Source organism: Scyliorhinus canicula, chromosome 10 (genome assembly GCF_902713615.1).
Source record: "Scyliorhinus canicula chromosome 10, sScyCan1.1, whole genome shotgun sequence".
In the NCBI taxonomy this organism is placed as follows: Eukaryota; Metazoa; Chordata; class Chondrichthyes; order Carcharhiniformes; family Scyliorhinidae; genus Scyliorhinus; species Scyliorhinus canicula.
Window position 1 is genome coordinate 103,328,203 of NC_052155.1, and position 26,179 is coordinate 103,354,381.

General features: G+C 47.3%; 2 protein-coding genes across 4 annotated transcripts in view; one reads left to right on the forward strand and one right to left on the reverse strand.

The window, feature by feature from the left end:
* Positions 1–2,061, forward strand: part of LOC119972561 (sodium/potassium-transporting ATPase subunit beta-1-interacting protein 3) — a 610,138-nt gene extending 608,077 nt beyond the window's left edge. For all 3 annotated transcript variants that reach the window (XM_038809469.1, XM_038809467.1, XM_038809468.1), the window contains one exon: positions 213–2,061. Coding sequence is in view for 2 of the 3 variants with exons in the window: in XM_038809468.1 (XP_038665396.1) it covers positions 213–226 (14 nt within the window). In the remaining variant the exon portion in view is untranslated. The remainder of the gene's footprint in view (positions 1–212) is intronic.
* A 21,251-nt stretch (positions 2,062–23,312) lies between these two features.
* Positions 23,313–26,179, reverse strand: part of LOC119972563 (gamma-glutamyl hydrolase-like) — a 45,832-nt gene continuing 42,965 nt past the window's right edge. Inside the window, exons 8-9 of the mRNA XM_038809471.1 lie at positions 24,458–24,595; positions 23,313–23,732 (exon numbers count right to left, since the gene is read on the reverse strand). Of these exons, the coding sequence (XP_038665399.1) occupies positions 23,596–23,732; positions 24,458–24,595 (275 nt within the window). The 3' untranslated portion in view covers positions 23,313–23,595. The remainder of the gene's footprint in view (positions 23,733–24,457; positions 24,596–26,179) is intronic.

Here is a 26,179-nt window from a genome sequence, read left to right on the forward strand (position 1 = left end):
AAGGCCAAGTGATCAATCATCACAGAGATTTGTAATTATACTTTATACTGATTTGTCTTCAGGCTCCTTTCATCCATGTATAAAGAAACATTTTCAAACATTTTCTGGTGAAGGAGCTGATGCTGTCAAGACGTGATTCATATATTCTGAAAGCAGCATTGTTTAGTTTACCACAAACAGGCAATACTGATTGTTTTTTGCATCTCTTCCAGGTCGAAGTAAATGACAGACAACAAATGACAATGGATGGATAGGCCACCGACGCAGATGTATTTCAAACTACAGTTCTGAGAAAAGCGAAAACGTTATAGGTGATATCAGGTGTGGGCAGGTACACCCACATAATAAACCCTTTCTGACCAAAACTCAAGTCAAGGACTAATTTTTAGGCATATCCAAGTTGATTATGAGATACTTGGTTCTGATTACTGACTGTTTCTTGTCCTTTGCTGTACAATAATGGTATCTTGTATGGAGCGTCTAGTTGAAGTATGTGCACTGTAGCAAACAGTGAATTCAGTACAGTCAAGTGATTTGTTTCATGTAAAATCCACTGTGAAACAGAAAAAAAAACATGACTGGACTTGTGCTGAGGAGTAAATCAGTCCTCTGATGGTAGCAACTGTTTCTCTGTAGAATATTTAAATGAGTCAGTTTTCAACTTGCACAAAAATACTTTTTTATGGATTTATGAAGTATTAATTCTTAACATGTTTGTAAGATAATGCTAGCACCCTGGTATTTTGTAGTTTTGTGAATGTTGCAAACATTTTATGTGAAACATCTTTTAGGCCACTCTATGGATTATAGTTTAGGTGATTAAAAGGAACCTTTTATTCTCATCATTGCTGTGTTCCGCTCACTGAAATAGTTGAAGATGTTGTCATGGCCTTCTGTTGAATAGAGCATGTGGCATGATTGTAATACCCAAATTGATCGGTTCAGTCAACATTCATTCTACATTCTTAGAAAGAATCTGTCTGGGGCGGCACAGTGGTTAGCGTTGCTGCCTCACAGCGCCGAGGTCCCAGGTTCGATCTTGCCTCTGGGTCACTGTCCGTGTGGAGTTTGCACATTCTCCCTGTGTTTGCGTGGGTTTTGCCCCCACAACCCAAAGATGTGCAGGATAGATGGATTGGCCACGCTAAATTGCCCCTTAATTGGATCAAATGAACTGGGTACTCTTAACAAAACATTTTTTTAATTTAAAAAAAGAATCTGGCAGCTTTATAATACCCGTCTAGTCTGAGCCCATAGAATCTACAGCCTTCACATGGAGAACACCATGCAAACCACCCAGAGGCAACTCATCTCTAGACTCTAGGGCCTGGAACTTTGATTGTTCCCGAAAAGAGGCATTCAGGGGACAGAGCAGCAAGCATCTGTTTATATTGATGCAACAATCACAGTCTTCCAACCAGCACAACTCTCACTACATATTCACTCTGTGGCTGTTTGGGGCATGGGAAATCTGTTTCTTTACCTCCACTTTAAAAGCATTCCGATATTGATTGTGAGGACAGTACTCATCAGGATTCTGCCACTGCTGGTGTATTAAGGAAGGGTGGGTGGTTTGAAGTCCTCTTGAATCAGCAGCTCACTAAGAACTCTGACAGAAAATGGTACAGGTGGCCAATGGCGCTCTTCCGTTTCATTCATTTTAGTGATGTTATGCAGCGCTTTGTTCATGACCAAACATCAGGAAGTGTACAGAGGCATGTAGAAGCTTTGCCTGAGAAATCCATTGGTTTACTCAATTTCTACTGGCACTATGGCTCGTGAGATCAGATTGTTTCTGCAGACTGCGTTTGTGGCAGGATTTCTGACGGGGGTTATGAGTCACATCCCAAAGGGGATATCCCTTGTAGCCAAGTAACTAGTCTGTGACCTGGCAGAAATAAAGACAGCACAGAGAACGTGCGCAGGATGAGTGAATTATGACTTCATAGAATCATAGAATCTACGGTGCAGAAGGAGGCCATTTGGCCCATCGAGTCTGCACCGGCCCTTGGAAAGAGCACACTACTGCCCACGCCTCCACCCTATCCCCGTAACCCAGTAACCCCACCTAACCTTTTGGACACTAAGGGGCATGGCCAATCCATAGCATGGCCAATCCACCTGACCTGCACATCTTTGGACTGTGGGAGAAAAACGGAGGAAATCCTCGCAGACGGGGAGAACGTGCAAGCTCCACACAGACCGTCACTCAAGACCGAAATTGAACCCGGGACCGTGGAGCTGTGAGGCAGCAGTGTTAACTGCTGTGCCACCGTACTGCCCCAAAGTGACCTCTGACAAGAAATTGGACAGAGACCTGTACAATGTATTGCCTATGACAACAAACAAGCTACATATTCAGGGAATTATATGTCTTTCTCTTGATAAAGGTGCCTGAATGACAAGGCAACGTGGGTGCAGATTATGGCCTCTTGAACTCGAAGGAAGACTGCGATTCAGGCAAAGTCCACTGCTTCTTGTCCTGCTTTGCTGTATATTTGGGGGATGCAATCCACTACTCTTAGCATAGAATCCAGTAACCCATTTACAACAATGGAATGCATGTGAAACATCACTTGTTGCAATCTGGAATGACGCCCAGAGCAAAGGTTAAGGACCACTGTGATCTTGACTGTCATAGACATTGATGTCCATGCCTGGGTTTGAGGTCTAAGTTGTGGCCGCAGCAAGTGATGTCACTCATTCACTCTCTTTGGTGAAGCAGTGGCAGTGCTACACTATGAAGTTGCTAAGTGCTCCCCGAAGACCCACAGCATGGCTGGGCTGGTACACAGTCCCCTCTTCCTCTTTGCTCTTCTCGCAACCGTTCCTGTTCTCACCTGACTTCTTGGCTGTTCCTGTTCATCCTCCAGCACGAAAGGCAGACTGGCCAGACTGGAAGGAACTGCAGAATAGACAAAACAAAGACGATTCAGTACCATTAGCACAAATGTTGTTCCCAGAATTCAGAATCCCTTGTAGAATGGAGAAAATAGCAAAGAGAAAATTCAGCCATTAACTGGTAACACAAGAGGTTAATTAACCAACTAATGTTTATGGAATCAATAAACCAATTGGGAAGTGCTCTTGCAATGTCCTTGATGATTGTTTGTGTTGAGGGGATGGTGGCGCAGTGGTTAGCACTGCTGCCTCATGCTGCTGAGGACCCGCATTCGATCCCGGCTCTGTCACTGTCCGTGTGGAGTTTGCACATGCTCCCCCGTGTCTGCATAGGTCTCACCCCTACAACCCAAAGATGTGCAGGGCAGATGGATTGGCCACGCTAAATTGCCCCTTAATTGGGAAAAAAAAAATTGGGTACTCTAAATTTATTTTGAAAAAATGATTGTTTGTATCAAGATTTGCTTGGGGAGGTTTATCGCTGATGAGTGAGGCATTTCAGCACACCATTCCAAACGTAAAAACATATGAATTAGGGGTAGGCCATTCAGCCCCTCTGCCATTTGATGTGATCATGGCTCATCTGATTGTGGTCTGAACTTAACATTCTTGTCTACTTCTTAAACGTTTGACTCCCTAACAATCGAGAATCTATCTAACACAGCTTTAAAACTATTCAATCGACCTGACCCCACTCTCTCTGAGGGAAGACAACTTCACTGACTAATGAACCTTTGAGAGAGAAAATTATTTCTCCTCATCTCTGTTTTAAATGGGAAACCACTTATTTTTAAACTAGCTCTAGTCTCTCTTATAAGTGGCAAACATCATCTCAGCATCCACCTTGTCAAACCTCTCAAGATCTTGTATGTTTTAATAAAATCACCTCTCATTCTTCTAAACAGACACAGATTCAAGCTATCCAGCCTTTCCTTGACCAATCCATTCCAGGATTCAGTCACGTGAACCTTCTCTGAACTGCTTCTGATGCAATTATATAATTTATTAAGGAGGCCAAAACTGCACACAGTGCTCCAGATGTGGCCTTACAAACTCCCTGTAGTAAAATCTCCTTACTTTTATATTCCATTCCCCTTCCAATAAATGACAGCATTCCATTTGCCTTCCTAATTACTTGCTGTATCTGAATTCTAATGTTTCCTGATTTCGGTACCAGGACATCCAGATCCCTCTGTACCTCAGAGTCCTGCAATCTCTCTGCATCTAAAACAGTTAATTGTTTTCCTATTCTTCCTGCCAAAGTGGACAAGTTCACATTTTTCCACATTAGGGTCCATCTGACACATTTTTGCCCACTCACTTTGCCAATCTATATCCCTTGCAGATTCCCTGGGCTGGATTCTGCTCTGATTCTGTGGCTATGTCCGGAGGATGTGTCTGGTCTTACGACCAAAAAGAAGGCGGTGCCCCCGCACTGACGCTCCGCCCGGTGGGGGCTAGCAGCTGCGCCATGTAAAGCCCCCCAGCTATATCTGCCGATACAGACGCAGAATGGCTCGGTCCGTGGCCGTGCATGCGTAACATGTGGGGCCGAGCAGGGGCCCAGCCTGCCAAATACTGCTCCTCTGTAACCCCTCTCACCACCCCCGGACCACCCCCCCCCATCAGTCCCCCCAGCCTTTGCCGAAGCCCCTCCTGCCAGCAGAACGACCCCCCCACCCACCCCCGACTGTGGCGGTGCTGAACACAGTCCATAGCCGCCACGCCAGGTTCACGAAAGTTGAGAGAACACGCGACCAATGCCGTCAGAAAGTCGTCCTGAGCCTATCCGTTTTTGAGGGGGCGGAGCATCCGAAAAACGGCGCGGCCCCCAATTTCGGCGTAAAAAGGGATTCTCCGGCCCTTTATGTCCTCCTTACAATTTATTCTCCTCCCTATATTCGTGTCATCAGCAAATTTAGTCACCATGGGCAGGATTCTCCATCCATGGAACGCGAAACGCGATTGGGCGGAGAACTGCGGGTGAGCCGAACATTGTTGCTAACGCAGTGTGCCCGATGGAATGTCATGCTCCAGTGCCTCGACAGCGGCGTCAATGCATTCTACTCCGCACTTACAGTAAACGCTGTTGGCGTTTCATTAATGGGCCTGACCCGGTATTCTCTGGGGCCTCCACGATGCTCTACCTCTGTCAGGAGGAATTACCGACAGTGAGTTTCACTTGTGGTTTTATAAATTGGGAAACAAGCGCCATGGCGGTTCCTGGAGAGCGAGGAGGTAGGATATGTTCCCAAAGGCGCAACCGTGAGCTGCTGGTCCAGCTGCGGCATGGCTGACACTGGAGGGAGAGAGTAGCAGGGGGCAACCAGAGGATGGGCTGTGGTGTTGGTGTAACCTTGTCCAGGCACGGACTGCCATTGCCACGGCCTGCAAGGCTGCGCACTCCACTGACCGCCTACTGTGGCCTGTGGTTGCGCAGGCACTGGTTGTATGGGTGCCACCACCCCACGAGCCCCCCACCCCATCCCCACTCCAGCCCAACAACCCTGCCCCCGTCCAGCCACAACCGGCGCCACCCTGCCGGCGAGGCATCACACGACCCACAGTAGCCCCCACAGGAAGACATCACATGGGGGCCGCAGCGTATATTACTGACATGGGTAGAGCCAGCCACCGGTCACCCCTGCAGGGACAGGTGCCGCGGCCAGAGGCCCCCATGGTGCTGGGCACCGATGGGGCCAAGAGTGTGGTGCGGAGGGCAGAGTGCAAGAAGGAACGGCCGAGGATGGGAGGGGGTTATGCGGGGGCAGGGGCTGTTGTGCAGGATGGGCCCACCGTGTAGCCCGTTGGACCTGGTTGGGCATGGGGGTACGCACCAAGCTAACATGTCTGCCTTTCACCCCCTGCAGACAATGGATTTCGGAATTCAACCTTGAATGGTAGCCTTCTGCCATACCGCCGCAGCCCTGGGGGACGCAGAGGCTGTATGAGCAGGAGCTGCTCAGGGGGGACGCTGCAGATAAGGATCTTGCCCCAGAGGAACAGGAGAAAGCCGGTAAGGATGGACAGCCAGTCGCCAACAGGCCGAGGAGGAGGTGGGACGGAGGCAACACATCAAGCTTGGTCACTGTCTGTATGGAGTCTGCACGTACTCCCCATGTCTGCACGGGTTTCTTCCGGGTGCTCCGGTTTCCTCCCGCAAGTCCCGAAAGACGTGCTGTTAGGTGACTAGGTGCTTTTCACAGTAACTTCATTGCAGTTACCTGGCTCTCCAGTCTTGGATGCCCCCTCCCCTTTCAACTAGGGTCTTAATGCTCGTGGTCATGGAGTACAGGGACTGGGCCACCTCCCTCTGGGATTGTGTCACATCACTCAGTGACTGTGCCACTTCCTGCTGGGACTGTGTCACATCACTCAGTGACTGTGCCACTTCCTGCTGGGACTGTGTCACATCACTCGGTGACTGTGCCACTTCCTGCTGGGACTGTGTCACCTTCCTTCAGGACTAGTTCAGGTCAGTCAGTGCCTGGGCAATACGGTCAATATCCTCAGCCATAACCCGCTGTGACTGGACCACGCTCTGGAGTGCCGCTGTAATGTGAAGGTGGCTCTGGTACATGGCTGCTTGTAACAGGATGCCCTGTCATGTGCCTTGGCCACTGCCTGCACAGATTGCCCCAGGCCTTGGACATTCTGACCAACGACATATCTTCGCCCCCAAGGCCTCCACGGCGGATGCCACCTGTGCAGTGTTGGCCTGGGTGGCACGCATGGTTGGCACCACCTTCCGCCCTGCAGGCAGTTGGACCCCTCCAACTGCAACTGCAGGCACAGGATGGTTGCTGACAGCCCCTCATGTAGTCCCTGGCTCTGTGACTGCATCTCCACTATTTATGGTACCGCCCTTTCCAGACGCCTGAGACCCACCTGGATGGCAGCTAGGCGCTGGGGTCGGGCCGCCACCATGACCATTCGCACCCTCAGGAGTTTCTACCCCCACCTGATGTACCGCTACACATGTGTGATGTGCACCAGATAGTGCCACAGGAGCCTCTTCAATAAAGTGCCCAACTGAGGTGAGTGCTCCTGGGATGGTGGAGGTCGTTGGAGACAGCTGTGATGGAAAGGCAGTGTCATCCTCAGACTAGTGCTCCGGGATGGTGGAGGGTTGGCATTTGGGCACTCACTTCACTGTCCGTTGCTGCCTTGTTGCTGGAATCTGCTTCGGGTTGTGGTCGGGGGACAGCAGAAAGGCCCACCTCTTTGCCAGATTATCCTGCTAGACGCAGGATATGATGCATGATTGGATGGTGTGGGTGGTGTGGTGTTGGGGTGGTGCTGTGGGGTCATGTCACACGTGCCGCAGGGAAACCACAACTCAGCGGGGACTCACTTGGTTGCCCAATGCTGACCTCCGCCTCGGCGACTGCCCTCTCTCCGGGCCCACTGAACACGTCCAGTTCCCGTGGCTCCGTGACGATATAGGGCCGCAGGTCTGATGGTCGTCCTCTGGTCTTCTCTTTCTCTCTGTGGTTAAGTGCCGCCTTCTCCTGGGGTGGGGGGGGGACAGAAAGCACACAGTGTTAGGCAGTCGGACGTGAGCAGCACAGGGAAGGGGCAGCTGATGCGCACACACTGCCAGCGGGTGGGGCTCGGTTGTCATCGGGGTGGAGGGGGGGTTACAGGTGTGTGGGACGTGTCTTGGTGCAGGGGGCACAGTACTGCCTACTCACCCTAGCCGCTCTGACTAGGTCGTGCAACTTCTTCTGACACTGCTAGTCTGCCCTGGCAATGGGGCCCACCTCTGCCACCTGTACCCAGGCCCAGTGTAAGGCAGCGGGTGGCAGCCTGTTTCTCACCTGGGGAACAGTGTGGCCTGACTCTCCTCCACTGCATCCAGCAGGGTCTCGAGCTCTGCCTCCGTGAACTGGGGTGCCACTCTTCATGCTGCCACCTTGTTGGCTGGGATGAGTGTGCGTGGGGAGTGGGGTGCTAACATATGGCTGCAGCTTGTCAGCCTCTTGAGTGATAATCCCAACCCCGGCGAATGGGATCAATGGAATCGCTCGAGTTCCACGTGGCGCACCGTAGCCCATTAATGGATCATGAATTGCTCCGGGTCCGGTGACAATTTAGTTGTCGTAGAAGTCCACCAATTCAATCCTGGCGTCAACACTGAGTCTCTGAAACGGAGAATCCCACCCCATACATTTGATCCCTTCATCCAAGTCATTTAAATAGATTCTAAATTGTAATTCCCATATTGGATCCTTAGATATCATTTTACACTTACATAAAAGACATGATGCAATCGAATTTCAAGATCAAGGAATCAGTTTGAAAATGGCATTAATATCCTGGGAATAATATTGATATTATAGATAGAAATTACTTTTGATGAAATTCGCAGATGGTCGGTTAATGTGACAGTAAGAGGTTTTCTGCTTGCTATTATAATCCCCATTAATATTAATAATAATGTCTAGCTTGGTGCTTTGTGGATAATTGGGGGAATAGGGACTAATGAAAGACAGGAAGGAATGATTTTAAACAATTTTCATGGTTCCATTGAAATTGATTTAAATTCTTTGAGAATTATTTTATTATATACAAAAACATTCTAAACTATGGTGCATTCTATACTCGAGGCAATGGAATTGAAACGAACAAAGTTTCCTGGTATTGGCTTTTGTGCAAAGACGAGAAAGATAACAAATAATTTCAGAAAAATATAGCTTCTGGAAATATCTTCTCCAGAAACGCTTTATTTTCTATCTTCCCAGTAAGTACATTATTAATGAAATGGGATAGCAACTTAAGAAATCTCAAGTTTCTGATCAAGACCCAGAGTGAAGAGCTTGGGAACCATGCCTGTGGTCAGAATCTGTCCATTTTTAGCTCCATCCATTTTCTGGTGATGGGAGAAAGGATGAACAGATCTTCCACAACCTCAATACAATGAGACTGGGCAATTCCTAGATTGCTCTGGAAAATCAGCCGTGTATGTCTTCATAAGGAATTCTCACCAGCTGAAAACAAACACGTGTAGTTGAGGCCTACATGTTTTGAAGTCACCAGCCAACCCCAACAGGAAGGTGACCCCAGGACTACACTACTGCACAACCTAAAGTTTCACTCCACTGAACTTCTGCTGGCAGAGCTGGGTGTTTGGCACTGCCATCTTTCACTTTGCTCTGCATTGTTCGAAATCAAACAATGCAACTTTATGACAAACATTTTTCTCTAGTCATATACAGAAAATTACTTTTAGAAATGGCAGTAAAAGTATTGGTTATTATTCGGCTGGAATTGCTTTTGTTTCAAAAGTCCTTTGAAGCTGCTACGTTTCTACTAATTACAAATGTGTAGTGTTACTAATGCAACAGATACATGTACACTGATGGTAGCCTTTGCATACTGGACCTCTTGCGTAAATCTCTTGAATAAAGCACATTTTGTGTAACTTTTTAAAAATGATCTTGTATACATATCTGCACATTCTTGTGTATTGAGGGTGTTATTGATAGAAAAACTATGTAAACGGTATTTACTTATCTAGAAAGTCCATTACCCTGGGTATCATGTTAAAAACTAGTATGGATGGTAAATATTTCATGTTGTTTAAAATGATTAAATTGTACATTGGATTACATGCTAATTGTAAGCATTTCCTCTTTTTTACAACTTGATTTCTAAATTAGTCTATACAAATAGAGTTTAAGCTAGTTTAGTCACTGCAACTGATTTGATCTGCATGTTTTATCTTCTATTTAGCACACACATGGACACAGCAGTAAAAACACTTTAATAGCACTTAATTAGCTGTGAAGTACTTTGGTGCATCTTGACCATGAAAGATGCAATAAAAATGCAAGATTTTATCCACTAGTCACTTGATTAAGAAAGCAACATCCAATGATTTTCCTGATCAAAAACAATGGGTGCGTTGTTGAACTAGCTGCTTCCTAAATGTAATAAATTTCTTCAAATATTTAGAGGTTGAGTAAACATCTATGAGTCAGACTTATAATATCTGCGAAGCATTGACTGATAAGTTAATTTCCTCTGATAATGATAAGTATTGCAAAGATTGCTGATTCTTCTAAAAAGCAAAACTTCTCTAAACCTGTGCATTGCCACATTAATAAAGAGTGCATTGAACCAAATAACAAAAGATCAGACCCATTCATTGCAGGGTGACCAGGCATAAAGATAATGCTTGCACATGTGCTCTTACGGAAGGTAGAATTTCATGGAGAGCCATGTTACTTCTGACTGAAAACATCCATACTGAACGCACCCACCAAAATGCTGGCTGCGCATAGCCATTCTGGAAGCAGCGTTAAATGCCTAACGTCAAGATGTCTATGCCAATCGAGGGAAAAAGTCCCACTTAAAAAGCAGTCAGCTCTAGTGCCAGACACAATTGGGCGGGATTCTCCCACAACTGGCCGGATGGCTCGACGCTGGCGCCAAGAGTGGCGCGAACCACTCCGGCGTTGGGCCGACCAGAACGTGCAGAATCCTCTGCATTTCCGGTGGCAAGGCCGGCCCCGGAGGGGTTGGCGCTGCGCCAACTGGCAGCGAAGGGCCGGCACGAGTTGGCGCATACGCAGAACCGCCGGCATGGTTCCGCGCATGCGCAGACCGGATGCCGTGGTCCTGCGCATGCGCAGGAGGGTTCTTCTCCGCGCCGGCCATGGCGGAGCTCTACAGAGGTCGGCACGGAAGGAAAGAGTGCCGCCACAGTACAGGCCCACCCACAGATCGGTAGGCCCCGATCATGGGCCAGGCCGTCATGGGGCTCCCTTGCCCCCCGGGGCCGGATCCCCCCACGTCCCCCCCAAGGACTCACCTAGCCAGCCTACAAGCCAGGTCTCGCCGTTATTGACCATGTCCATTTCACGCCGGCGGGACTGGCCAGGAAACTATGGACGCTCAGCCCATTGGGGCCTGGAGAATTGCCGAAAACCAGTGCCGGAGAATACGGTATCTGGCGCCAGAGCGGCGGGGCGGGAATCTCACCGCCCCGCGGGGATTCTCCGACCTGGCAGGGGGTTGGAGAATCCCGCACGAGGTCTGGGGACCCGAGTTTGAACCCCAGCACGGCATGTGGTAGAATTTAACTCAATCATAAAAACAATCTGGAAATAAAAGTCTAATAGAATAAATAGAATTTAAAGTGCGGAAGGAGGCCATTCAGTCCATCGAGTCTGCACTGGTCTTTGGAAAGAGAACCCTACCTAAGCCCACACCTCCACCCTATCCTCATACCCGATAACCCCATCTAACCTTCTTAGACACCGAGAGCAATTTAGCCTGGCCAATCCACCTAACCTGCACATCTTTGTGTGAAACCGGAGCACCCGGAGGAAACCCACGCACACACGGGGAGAACGTGCAGACTCCGCACAGGGAGTGCCCCAAGCCGCGAATTGAACCTGGGACCCTGGAGCTGTCAGGCAACAGTGCTAACCACTGTGCTACTGTGCCGCCAATAACTGGTGGCCATGAAACCATTGTCGATTGCTGTAAAAACCCATCTGGTTCATGACTATCCTTTAAGGAAGGAAATTTGCCACCCTCACCTGATCTGGTTGACATGTGACTCCAGGACCACAACAACATGGCTGACACTATACCTCTGAAATGGGCCTCTCAGTTGAATTGCAATAGCTAGAGAGTCCATAAGGAATGAAACCGGACGGACCACCTGGCTTCGACCTAGGCACTGGAAACGACAATGGCAAACACGGTTCTGTAAACCTTGCAAAAGCCCTCCTTAACAAATGGGGGATTGTGCAAATTGGAGAGAGTCACCCTATAGACTAGTTAAGTAACAGCCAGAAAAAGCCATGTTCACAGAATGATATCTTACAGAAAATGCCCTAGACTCGACCTTCCCTGGGTGGGCTCTATCCCACCGGCAGGACAGGCCCAGCAGAGGTGGCGACACAGTGGTAAATAGTGGGGAGGTAGTTGCCCTGAGAATCTTCAACATTGACTCTGGACCCCATAAAGTTTCATGGCATCAGATCAAACCTGGGCAAGGAAACCTTCTTGTTGATTAACATGTAACCATGTACTGCTTCCACTCAACTGATGAATCAGTACTCCTCCATGTGGAATATCACTTGGAGGAAGCACTGACAAGTCGCATAATGTATTCTGAGTGGGGGCTTCAATGTCCATCGCCAAGAGTGGCTCGATAGCACCACTACTGACTGAGCTGGCCGAATTCCAAAGGACATAACTGCTAGGCTGGGTCTGCAGCATGAGGGAATACCTGGCACAAAGGAAGATAGTTGTGGTGGCTGTAGGTCAACCATCTCGGTTCCAGGACATCACTGTAAGGGTTCCTCAGGGTAGTGTCCTAGGTCAAAGTATCTTCAGCTGTTTCATCAATAACCTTCCTTCCATCATAAGGTCAGAAGTGGGGATGTTTGAGGGTAACTGTACAAGGTTCAGCACCATTCACACCTCCGCAGATAATGAAGCAGTCCATGTTCAAGACCTGGACAATATCCAGGCTTGGGCTTACAAGTGGCAAGTTACATTTGCACCACACAAGTAATGACCATCTCCAACAAGAGTCAAATCTTTGCCCATTGATTCAATGGCATTGCCATCACTGAATCCCCCTTTACCAGCATCCTGGGGGGGTTACCATTGACCAGGAACTGAACTGGACTAACCATATAAATACATTGGCTATACTTACCTGGAGATGTGCACCCCATCGACAAACATTCATTCCCGCCACCACTGATACACATAGTAGCAGCCTGTGTCATCTGCAAGATGCACGGCAGGAACTCAATAGGTCTCCTCAAACAACAACTTCCAAACCCACACCGCTACTATCTAGAAGGACAAGTGCAATAGACACATGGGAACACCACCGCCTGGCAGTTAGCCTCCAAGTTATTCTTCACCCTGACTTGGAAATATATCACCGTCCCTTCACTGTCACTGAGGTACAATCCTGGAACTCACTCCCTAACAGCACTGAGGGTACAAACAAAGAACAAAGAAAAGTACAGCACAGAAACAGGCCCTTCGGCCCTCCAAGCCTGTGCCGACCATGCTGCCCATCGAAACTAAAATCTTCAACACTTCCAGGGTCCGTATTCCTCTATTCCCATCCTATTAATGTATTTGTCAAGATGTCCCTTAAAAGTCACTATCGTCCCTGCTTCCACCACCTCCTCCGGCAGCGAGTTCCAGGCACCCACTACCCTCTGTGCAAAAAAACTTACTTTTACATCTCCTCTAAACCTTGTCCCTCGCACCTTAAACCTATGCCCTAGTAATTGACCCCTCTACCTGGGATAAGGTCTCTGACTACCCACTCTGTCTATGCCCCTCATAATTTTGTAGACCTCTATCAGGTCGCTGCTCAACCTCCGTCATTCCAGTGAGAACAAACCAAGTTTATTCAACCTCTCCTGCACCACATAAACTGCAGCAGTTCAAGAAGGCAGCTCACTACCACCTCCTCAATGGCAATTAGGAATGGGCAATAAATGCTAGTCTAGCCAGCAACACCCACATCCCATAAATGAAAATAAAAACTCCTTCTGGGCTAAACATCTGGTGTAACCTTCCTCCAGCTGGCAGCAGCAGGTGTACTTAAATGGCCATTAATTGGCCACTTAAGGTCCTCAATTGGCCCAATGGAGAGGGGGAGGGGCTTGTGGGGTGGGTTGCCTGTGCCTTTCCCACTGACTGTAAAATGGAATCATGTCTGGAATGGGTGGGAAGATCATGTGATACATGTAATGAGGCCCTCCGACTTCAAATACATCAGCGGTTTCAACACACGACAGCTTATTTTTAAAAATTTTACTTTATGGAAGATTGTCACAAAGGTTTATTCAATAGTCAACAATATAATTATTTAGGGGGGGGATGATTGAGGCGGGATTAGTTAGTGGGGATGGGGGGACTGGGGAACTGTGCATGTAAGCCATATTGGCTGGGTATGCAGGTTGGTTGGGTGGGTGTTATTTTATTGTTTTTCCTCTTGAAATTGTTGTTAAAAATTTATAAATGCCTTAATAAAATGTTTTTTTAAAAAATCAATATAATTATTTTTAGCTGGACAGAAATAGTCATCATTTTGTTGTTGTAATTTAGTAGATTTAATACTAGGTCACATAGTCTCAATCACAGAAACTTTGGGGAAAATGATGCATGGCCTTGACCCTCTTTATTTTGGTCACGCTGATAAGTGGCCATGCTCAGGCAAATTCTACACCAGCCATATTGGCCAATGTGGACTATAATGCCAAACTCCATAGTGAGTTGCCCTGAGGACACTCAGAGTCACGGCTATTGAGATGGTAAATTACTTCCACGTGGTACTAATAATTCAACTGAGTTTTAACTTTTATTCATTCTCTGTGCAACCTCCAACAAAGCAACTTGAACATGAAGTGAATAGCTTTCTACTCTAAAGAGGAAGACCTGCACAGGACATTCGAAGTAAATGGGCATGTTTTCTCCAAATTCATGCTTCTAGTAATTTCTCTCCCAATGGCCAACACTATGCAGCACCCCATCAATGTTTTCGTAGCTATTCTCTGCTAGTATAAAGGAAGCCACAATAAAACCCTTCAAAGGCCAATAGGATTTGTTTTAAGACCTCCATGTGGCTAAAATTCCCATTCAGAAGTTATTCATGCGACTGACTAAGCTCCTGTGCATATTTTGTTTATTCAAATAATAAACAAAGGCCAGCTTTGCAAACTACAACCAAGCCAGCACATCACACTGTTGCCTCAACACTTGTTGGATGAAGAAGCAATGCTCCTTTTTTGCTGCCGTTGTACATTGGGAACAAGGTGGCACAGTGGTTAGCACTGCTGCCTCACAGTTCTATTCTGACCTTGGGTGACTGTCTGTGTGGAGTTTGCACATTCTCCCAGTATCTGTGTGGGATCCTCTGGGTGCTCCGGTTTCCTCCCACATTCCAAACATGTGCAAGTCTGGTGAATTGGCCATGCTAAATTAGTGTCTAAGAGTGTGCAGGTTAGCTGGATTGGGTATGTGTCCAGGGATGTGTAGGCTATGGGGTTGCAGTGATAGGGCGGAGGAGTAGGCCCTGGGTCAGGTGCTCTTTCGGAGGGTCGGTACAGCTTCAATGGGCTGAATGTCTTAAGGATTCTATGATTACTGTAATTGAACAAAATCTGACCCCTTAATGAAATTAACATTTTAAAACCTCTATATGCATCAATATCATTCTTAAAATAAAATACTTGGAAATATGTGACAATATTTATTTCCCATCTTTGGTTGCTGTAAGATGACTCAATGATGATTAACTACTAATTAAAATTGTGGGGTGGATTCTCCGTTGCCCAAACGCCTGCAGGAAGTTTCCCGATCCAGTAGAGAATCGAAAGAGGGTTGGCCAAAAACTTGGATTGGTGCCTACCAATGCTCCGGACGCATTTGTATCTTCAAACGGGGCCCTGAAGTGAACCCGTGGTGGTTCAAGGAAGTCAGTGCACAACAGAGGTGCCCCCAAAAGTCCAGCATAAGGCCGTCCCACCATGCAAATCCTGCCCCCCTGCCTGACCACCCCCCCTGCCCCCCCCCCAAACCCCCCAACAGAGATCCCCATCAGACCCGCGATAGAAACTCCTCCATCATAAACTCCGATATTAGAGACCCCTGCCAAAAAGCTGGTGATAAGTCCAGGCAGTAGGGTGAAAAATAACTGAATTTTCACTTCCCCTTTCCTAATATCTGCTGCCTCAGCCAAAAAAGTGTTCTTTTGTAATATTTTTATTAGGGTATTGGTACAATAAACATTTCCACCCCATCACAACCTTCACACACCCCAACGATAAAACAACAGTCTGCACCGCCCCCACCCCGCCCCTCCCCCCCCCCCCACCCGGCTCGGCATTCTGCTTCTGCTGACATTTTAATTTTCCCCGAGAAAGTCAACAAACAGCAGCCACCAATGTTAGGTGAACCCTAACATTGACCCTCTTAAGGCAAACTTTATTCTCTCGAGACAGAAACCCAGCCATGTCACTGACCCAGGACTCTGCACTCGGGAGCTTTGAGTCCCTCCACATTAATAAGATCCGTCTCCAGGCTACCAGGGAGGCAAAGGCCAAGACGTCGGCCTCTTTCACCCCCTGCATTCCCGGCTCATCTGACACTTCAAAGACCGCCACTACCAATGTTTTGAGTACCGTGGACATCACCTGAGAAAAATCCTGCCAAAACCCTCCAAGCTTTGGGCATGCCCAAAACATGTGGACATGATTTGCTGGGCTTCCCACGCAGTTGGCACACCTATCCTCTACTCCGAAAAACTTGCTCATCCGGGCCACCATCATGTGTGCCCGGTGGACTACTTTGAACTGTATCAGACTAAGCCTGGCACATGATGAGGATGTATTAACCCTGCTTAGGGCCTCCCCCCACAGACCCGCCTCTATCTCTCTCCTAGCTTGTCTTCCCAGTTGCCCTTGAACTCCTCCACCGGAGTTTCCTCCGATGCCACAGGGTCCTGGTAAATATCTGATACCTTCCCCTCTCCCACCCATGTACTGGAGACCACTCTGTCCTGTATCCCCCGTGGCGGCAGCAGCGGGAAGGCTGGAACCTTGTCTTCTCAAGAAGTCTCGTACGTACCTGCAGATACCTAAACCCATTTCCTGCTGACAATTCAAATTTATCCTCCAAGGCTTTCAAGTTGGGGAAGTTCCCGTCTATAAATAAACACCCCATCCTCCTAATTCCTGCCCTTTGCCATCCCCAGAACCCACCATCCAGCCTACCTGGTACAAACCGATGGTTATTATAAATCGGGGTCCAAACCGATGCTCCCTCCACTCTCTTGTATCTCCTCCACTGCCCCCAGATTCTCAGAGCCGCCACCAGTACCGGACTTGTGGAGTATCGGGCCAGCGAGAACGAGAGATGTGTCGGTATCAGTGCTCCCAAACTGGTGCCTTTACATGACGCCGCCTCCCACACCAACCCCTCCCCCACTACCCACTTCCTAATCATGGCTATATTAGCCACCCAGAGTAATTGCACAAGTTCGGCAGGGCCAACCCACTCTCTCCAGATTACGCTCCAGCAACACGTTCTTCACTTGTGGGGTTTTACCCGCCCACACACAGCCTGAAATAACCTTATTCACCCGTTTTTTAAAAACCCTCAGGATGAAGGTGGGGAGGCACTGAAAGACAAACAGAAATCTAGGGAGAACCGTCATTTTCACGGTCTGTACCCCCCCGCCCCTCCCCTCCCCCGCCCCCCCCCCCCCCCCCCCCAAGAGATAGCGGGAGCAGGTCCCATTTGAGTCCTCTTTCATTTGTTCTACGAGCCGGGATAAGTTTAACTTGTGCAGTGCCTCCCATTCTCGAGCCACCTGGATTCCCGGATATCAGAAACTCCTTCCTACCATTCTGAACAGCAGCTCTCCCAATCTTTTCTCCTGCCCATTCATCTGTATCGCGAACATCTCACTTTTCCCATATTCAATTTATACCCCAAAAAATTACCAAATTCCCTGAGGATTTGCATTACTTTCCCATCCCCTCCAACCGGTCTGAAATATACAAGAGCAGGTCATCTACGCAGAGCGAGACGCGGTGCTCCACCCCCACCACCCCCCCAACCGAACCAGCCCCTTCCAGTTCCTAGAGGCTCTTAACGTCATGGGCAGTGGCTCTTTGGCCAGAGCAAACAGTAGCTGGGCGAGGGGACACACTTGTCTCGTCCCTCGGTGTAGTTTAAAATATCCCGACCTCAACCGGTACGCACTCGCTTCTGGCGCTTGATAGAGAAACTGCACCCAGTCAATGAAGCCCGCACCAAACCCAAACCTTCCCAGCACCTTCCACAGGTAATCCCACTCTACCCGATCAAAAGCCTTCCCCGCATCCATCGCGACCATCACTTCCGAGGGCACCATAATAACATTTAAAAGCCTTTGAACATTGGCTGAGAGTTGCCTGCCCTTTGCAAGTCCCGCCTCTTCTTCCCCTATCACCCTGGGACACAATCCACAATCCTTGTGGCCAATATCTTAGACAGCAGTTTGGCATCCACATTCAGTAGAGAAATTGGCCTGTATGACCCACATTGCTCCGGATCCTTCTCCCATTTCAGGATCAATGAAATTGAGGCCTGCGACATTGTTGAGGGGAGGACTCCCTTCTCTCTTGCCTCATTAAATGTCCTCACCAGCAGTGGGCTCAATGTCTCTGAAAACTTCTTATAGAATTCCACCGGGTAGCCGTCCGGCCCCGGGGCCTTGCCCGACTGCATGCCCTCCAGCCCCTTGATTATTTCCTCAATTTCAATTGGGGCTCCCAGCCCCTCCATCAGGTCCTCCTCCACCCTCGGGAACCTCAATTGACCCAAAAACTGCCTCATCCCCACAACCCCAGCTGAGGGTTCCGACTCATAAAATTTGCTGTTAAAGCTCATTCACCCCCACTGGGTCCAGGACCGTGATCCCACCTCTACTCTTTACTCTCCCTATCTGCCTGGCCGCCTCCCTTTTTCTGAGCTGGTGCGCTAACATTCTGCTTGCCTTTTCCCCATACTCATAGATCCCACCCCACCCCTTGCCTTCTTCAGCTGTTCCACCGCTTTCCCTGTGGTCAACAGCCCAAACTCCACCTGTAACCTCCGCCGCTACCTCAGTAGGTCCACGTCCGGGGCCTCTGAGTATCTCCTATCCACCTGGAGTATCTCCTCAACTAACCTATCCCTCTCAGCCCATTCCACCTTTTCTCCGTGGGCCCGTATCGAGATTAATTCCCCTCTGACTACTGCCTTCAAAGCTTCCCAGACCGTTGCTGCAGAGACCTCCCCCGTAGCATTTATTTCCAGGTAGTTCTGGATGGACTTGTTCACCCACACCAGACCGCTTCATCTGCTAACAACCACACATCCTAGTGGGCGTTGTCCTCTCTCCAAACTAACCTGCAGATCCACCCAATATGGGGCCTGATCCAACACTGCAATTGCCGAGTACTCAGTATCCACCACCCCCGGTATTAGAGCCCTGCTCAGAACAAAAAAGTCAATGCGGGAGTACACCTTGTGGACATGTGAGAAAGAAGAAAACACCTTCGTCCTTTGCCGTGCAAACCTCCATGGGTCTACTCCCCCCATCTGTTCCATAAACCCCTTCAATTCTTTTGCTGCGGCTGGCACCCTCCCTGTCCTGGATTTTGACCGGTCCAATTCCGGATCAATGACTGTTAGAATCTTCCCTCATAATCAAATTATGTGACTCTAAGTCTGGGATCTTACCTAACACCCGCCTCATAAATTCCATAGTCCCAATTCGGAGCATCTACGTTCACGAGTACCACCCGCACCCCCTCCAGCTTCCCACTCACTATTATGTACCTGCCCCCCCCCCCCCCCCCCCCCCCCCCGTGTCTGATGCGATTCTCCCTGCCTCGAATGCCACCCCTTTATCAATCAAAATTGCTACCTCCCTGGTCTTTGAGTCCAGCCCTGAGTGGAATACTTGGTCAACCCACCCCTTTCTCAATCTAGTCTGGTCTGTAACCTCTTGTAACATTGCCACGTCCGCCTTCAGCCACCTCAAATGCGCAAACACATGAGCCCTCTTGACCGGCTCGTTCAGCCCTCTAACGTTCCATGTAATCAGTCTGGTCGGGGGACTTCCTGCCCCCCCGCCCCCCGCCGACTAGCCCTCACCCTTTTTATGGCAGCCTCCAGCCAGCTCGCATTTCTGGCCTCCTCGCAGACAAAAGTGTTTAAAGCAGCAGCTGTTACAAGTATCAGAGCCAAGTACTCTTCAAAAGGGCTTGAAATTCCTTGACAGCCTTTGAAATGCAAATCTTCCATTCAGCTAAAAGTCACCATAGTCCCAGATGACCAGAGGCTGCTTTCCCCATTGAAGGGGAGAGCTGATTGGTGGTGTTTTAACCTGGGGATTACCACACCTCACGCAAGGGGCAAGGTTGGACTTTATGAATAACATTTAATTTCACACAGCAATACACACAGCCAGTGAATGACACTTTTATCACTCCAGACAACTGCTGCATGGATTGTTGATCTATCCCATCACTCTTGAAATCATCTCCATCATCCTGCTTTGATGCTAAACACAATGTTTATAAACACTCTTGCTATGATTGACAGATCCTCACATCAAAAGCAGAAAATTGCTTTCTCTTCTTTTTTTCAACAGAAAGCACTTAGCTCCTTTTAATATGGCAAGGATCTGTCAATCATAGCAAGAGTGTTTATAAACATTGCGGTTAGCATCAAAGCAGGGTACTTGAGATGCATTCAAGCATGAAGGGAGAGATAAATAAACAAATCCCCAAAGCAGCTGTGTCTGGATCATGAAAACTGCCAATGACTGACTAGTGTACCTGGCTTTGAGGACACCTCTGAAGTTTGTATCAGATGTTGCTTCAACCCTTCTATCCCAGATAACAGATGTTAGGGAAGGGAAGTGAACATTCTGTGATTTTTCCTCTACTGCCTGGACTGCTTTTCAGCTTTCAGGCAGGGGTGACGGTTGGGGTCTCTGGTGGGTGGGTGGGGGAGTCGGGTCAACTTCATACAAGCGTGCTATTGGGGTGGGGGAGGAGAGGGTGGCCTCACTTATTAGCAGGAGGGGAGGAAGAGCCAGGGAAATGTGCAGGGTTTGCGCTGTGTCGGGGGGGGGGGGGGGGGGGGGAAACTCTGCCAGACCTATATATCAGGTTGCCCGATACCGGGATTCTAACCAAATGCAGCAAGCTCTCCCCATTTATAAATTTGCATGGTCAAGAGGAGAGACTCGCATACCCGGCCCCACTCCCTGCGCCAGCAGAGACCAGTAGCAATTTTCTGCTAACTGGAGCACTTCAGCTTCACAACGGAGAATCCCAGCTATTGTAATTAGCTGTACAAAAACATCTAATAAATCAAGGGATTGGACTAAATACAGCATATATTTTTGACAAAATAATCTTCTCAAAGACAGCTATGTAAATTTGGACAACAATTCCAGCAGGTTGTCCACATAAAATAAAAAAGTATGGTAACTGAACTGCATTAGACAGATTAACTTCATCACTGATTGGTCTACTTAACTATATTCTGTACTTGAAATTGAATAAACACACACAAAGTGCAACACTGGATCAATCAAGAAGATAAGGACGACGATCCAATTTTATTGAGTTTTATTCACAAAGTCTCACATTGCAAGGTTTTGGTATAACCTGGACTGTCAATAAGTAGCAGTGATTTGTAGAATTATGCAGCGCAAGGCAATCAGCTCTTTGTCTATTCAGTTGATTAGGTGGTTGAAGTGCAATGCATTTTGCAAAAATAAGGAGTACTTCCTATACAGCCAATTGCTTCCTCAAAAAATAATCAAACACTGAAATGTAAAATTATATGTTGCTGCATAAGAGCATTTCAAAAGGTTAAATTACAATAAATTGCCTAACAATTTACTTGTCTTGATCAACATTATGTCACAACAGCCCAAAACAGTACCCTAGTTCCAGATAAAAAATGTTGGGAGTGACACTTATCTTGCGAGCAGTGGAATACAGACCAAAAGCAGACTACGAACCCATTTTACATACTCCACAAATTTCTTTCCCTTTCACATGCTAATACTGAAGGTGCATTTTATCTCCTTTGATTACAACAAATAGAAAAGCAGATTTATGAACACAGTTCAGTTAATTTTAGCATTCAAAGTTTTTCTCTGAAAATCCAGCTATGGATTACTGCATTTGAGCATTTTCTGAGCAGCCGGCCCATTTAAAGTTTGCCAAGATTGAAATTGTTTTTCATCTGGCCGCATCACACAGACAAAATAGTGAAGCTCTGTGTTGTTCATAATTTAGGGTTTTTTTTAAACATAAAGTAAATTTTAAATGTAGCTTGCTGGCAAGCTACACAGAGCCTTCTCCCATAAAAGTCTAGAATGACAAAGGGTACATTTTCATTTACAGGGGTTTTTACACTAGGGGCACATATCACAAAATCGGGTGGGTATTACTAATGATCTTTTACTTGTCCTTTCAAACGGACGCAAAATCTGGTCAGCATTTTTGTGATTTTCAACATGTACTTTCTGATTATTTTTTTTCCCCCACTGAGAATAGAAGGCAGAAGCCATAAGGAATAAACAGCTTTGTTATTTCCAAGTGGATGTAATGACTTTATTCTGATGAATAAGGACTTCATTTTAATAAGGATCGCATTGTTGGGGTAGGTGATAAATAAAACTCTTTGGATAATGTCATTGTAAAGTTCATGGACACGATCTTGAGCCTGCACACACTGTGATCACTGCGGGATTGGTGGCCCGGGCGGAAAATCTCGGGGGAATCAGGAATCGAAATTCTCACCAGAGAGGTTGTGTTTCCTAATTTCCGCCCCTCTCGCGGCGATGTCACGAGATACAAAAGCACAAAGGCTGTGAACCTCCAAAGGATTCCATTTCAATAAATATTCATATTTCGCCGACGGTGATTTACAACAGGTTTGGCCAGGCATGAGACAGTCGGGTAAGTATAGCCCCCAGTGGGGGTAGAGGGACATGTGCAAACAATGCCCTGGCATAGTTCCTGGCACAGGTCCAACCTTTGCCAAGGGGTAGTGCTAGGGGTGAGCCTAGTGGGATCCGGATTGGGGGGGGGGGGGGAGTGGGCAGGAGTGTCCGGTTGTACGTCCGTTGGCGGGTGAGTTCAATGACGGTGGATGTAGGGGGAGAGGGGTTGGTGGGAGAGAGCGGAATGCTGTTGGAAGATTGTTGGGGTGGGGTGTTGTGCCCCATATACCTCCATTGTGGGGGCTGTTTGGCTGCAGCACTGATCAGGGCATCCTTTAAAAGATAACACCCCGATCACTTAGGAGCCAGTTCCGGGCTCGGAGGTCCCGTCCCACCGGAGTAATGGTGCAAACCACACCCACTCTTTCCCCCCCCCCCCCCCCCCCCGCCCCACACACAAGCAGCTCAAGATTCCACGAGAAAACTAGTTTATGCAACAAACTGCCTGAGCTTGACACGTTGCAAAATTCTGATAAGATTCCTCCCAATGAGAGGACAAAATGCAGAATCAGATTTCATATTTAGGGTGACTCACTGGAACTATGAACTGCTGGAATTTCAGCCCCAAGAAGTAAACTGCATTCAACGTGGGCCCTATTTCATGCATGTGCAAATCAGCAGTGATATTTCTACATTATACCAGTGGTTACCATGCAGAAATAGCATACTGGCTGTTCAGCACTTTGTGGAGTACTTTGTAAAAGACTTGCTATATAAATGCAAGTCTTTTACATTCTGGTTGGTCCACACTGACATCATGATGTGCTGCTATCAAAACACGCTGCTGCATTCCCAGCGGTACATTCATTCATACTAATTGTTCAGAGGCAGCTAGGAAGGCTCAGTAACAAATGGGTTATACAGAATCTAGCAAGTTTATCTTGACAATTCCACCAGCTACAGGATAACCAATTGCTTGCTGCTATGGCCATAATTACCAGACCTGCTTGGATACAGCAAGTAGACTCAGATCAGGTAAAGTGATCAGATTCAGGTCAAGTGATCAGATTCAATGTGTAATTTCAGACTTGGAAAATGATTGGAAAATCATGCACCAAAATTTCAAACAGATGCTGCCCCCCCCCACACTAAGGGCATAAAGACATAAAATAACACTTTAGGTTGGTCAAAGCTCAACTCTAACTGAAAGCTTTGTTATCAATTATATAAATTTGCTCATAGATAGAAATATCTGCAGTGTAAATTGGTACATAGTGATAAATCAAAGCATTTTCTTCTTCTGTTTTGTTAAAAAATTGATGCCAATTCTTCCGAGCTGAAAAATAAGAAAGTAATAGTCTTTAGATTTTAAGAACTTCATTACTGACATTTGGAATCTGTGATTGTGAAATGAAGAAAAAAACAAACTACAGAAAATGAGAGTTAATACAGAAAATTGCTTCATTTATGTGGTAAAGAGTTCAACTGCCAGGAAGCTCTAATTATACAACAGGAAGCCAAGAAAATCTGGGTCTTCAAGTCAACTGCTTATAGATGCCAGGCCCTGGAAGACACCACTATAGCAGCAACTTTCAATGGGCTATTGGAGAAAAGAATGATGTTGAGAGTTGAGGTAAAGGAGGTGCGAGTCAGATCAAAGAAAACATTTGGGCAACCGAATTGTCCATTTTCTGTTTCTAACAAATGTTATGCTTGCACCTTAGTTTAAATGGACAGATTGATGGGGAAGTAAGGAGGAATGTAAAATATTAACGGCTTTTATGTGTAAATTTTGTCCTACATACTCTGGTCTTTACAAATATCACAATATTAATTTTGCAACATTGATTTAACAACAGATCAAAGCTAGTTTCTTCACTGCAGTAAGGTATTACTAATAAGTACAAGCACCCTTCTTGTGAAGTGTCAACTCTGAAAATTGCCACAAAGATTTAAATAACTAAAATTAGTGCAAATCATTTTGCTGATGACAATTGACATGAAACTAAAATTCTTTGCATTGTACAAAACAGGTCAATTATTTTATTTATTTGTCCATACCTTCGTTAACAAAGAATTCTGCCATATAGGATGCCATTTTCACTGCATTGGCGGTATGTGGAATGTCCTTCTTTTTGGTCCACTCAAAAAGATTTTTCTCAGGGTGCCACTGAACTGCATAAATAGGGTAACTGTGTGCTGCAATAAAGCAAACAACCATCATTTCCTTAATTCTACCTTTATCTCATCAATGAACTTAAAGCTCTTCAAGTTTCTGATAACCTACTTAGAAGTTAATACTAGTATTTCCAATAAAATGTTCCAATACATGCATGTCCTCTAATTGTGGTTTGATATTCATAGAATCCCTACAGTGCAGAAGGAGGCCATTCAGCCCATCAAATCTGCACCAACCCTTGGAAGAGCACCCTACCCATGTCCATTCACCCATCCACCTAGCCCTATCCCCATCTGTAAGTATACTCTTGAGCTTCTGATCAATGCATGGATATGGCCTATTTTCTTTCCTACACTGCAGTATGTATATGAACGCCACAGAAAAGCAAATGCAGAATAATCTACCATACAAACTTTATTGACATCGGCCTGCCTCTCCTCCATGAGCTCCGGTTTCTCCAAGACCTCAAATATCGCCACCAAAGAATCCGGTATCCATCTCCTCCCCCACTATCCTTGCTAGGGCCGCCCAGAATCTCTCCAACTTTTCGCAGCCCCAGAACACATGCGTGTGATTTTCTGGTACCTGCCCACACTTCTCACACTCGTCTGCCACACCCTGGAAGAACCCACTCATTCTTGCCCGAGTCATATACACCCGGTATACCACTTTGAATGGTATCAGGTTCATCCTCGCACTCGAGGTCACATTTACCCTCACTCCATACACCCCACTTGATCTCCCTTCCCAGTTCCCCTTCCCATTTTTCCTTAATCTTCCCCACCCACTCACCTCCCTGCTCTCCTAGACACCTGTATATATCTCCAATTCTACCCTCCCCTTCCATATCCGGAAGCAACAGTCCCTCCAGCAAGGTGTACCGTGGAAACCGAGGGAACTCCTTCCAAACCTTCCGTGCAAAGTCCTTTACCTGCAGGTACATGAACTCACTCCCGCTCGGGAGCTCCACCCTCTCCCTCAATTCCGCCAGACTGGCAAACCCTTCCCCCAGATACAAATTCCTCACCTTGACCAGCCCCACTTCCAGCCTACACATGCCATCCATCCCCACTGGCTCAAACCCGTGACTCTCACACAACTGCATTAACACCGATATCCTAAAATGCCTCCTCAACTGGTTCCAAATCTTCACCATGGCCTGCACCACTGGGCCCGGCACAATTGGCAACACTGCCATCACCATAGCCCTTAAGCTGGACCCCTTTCAGGATTCCTCCTCTATACTAACCCACTCTACCCCCTCTCCTTCCCAACACCGCCGCACCTTCTCCGCATTCACCGTCCAATAGTAATGGAACAGGTTCAGGAACGCCAACCCTCCCTGTTACCTCTGCCTCTGTTAGGGTCCTCCTAACCCTTGGCACCTTTCCCGCCCATACAAAGTCAGAGATAATTGTGTCCACCTTCCGAAAAAGATCTTTGGAACAAAGATCGGACTGTCTAGAAAATGACGGAACCTCGGCAGAATATTCATCTTTACGACTTTGATCCTCCCAGCCAAAGTCAATTGCAGCATATGCCACCTCGTGAGATCCTCCCTAGCTCTTCCACCAGGTTTGTTAAGTTCCACTTGTGAAGCATCA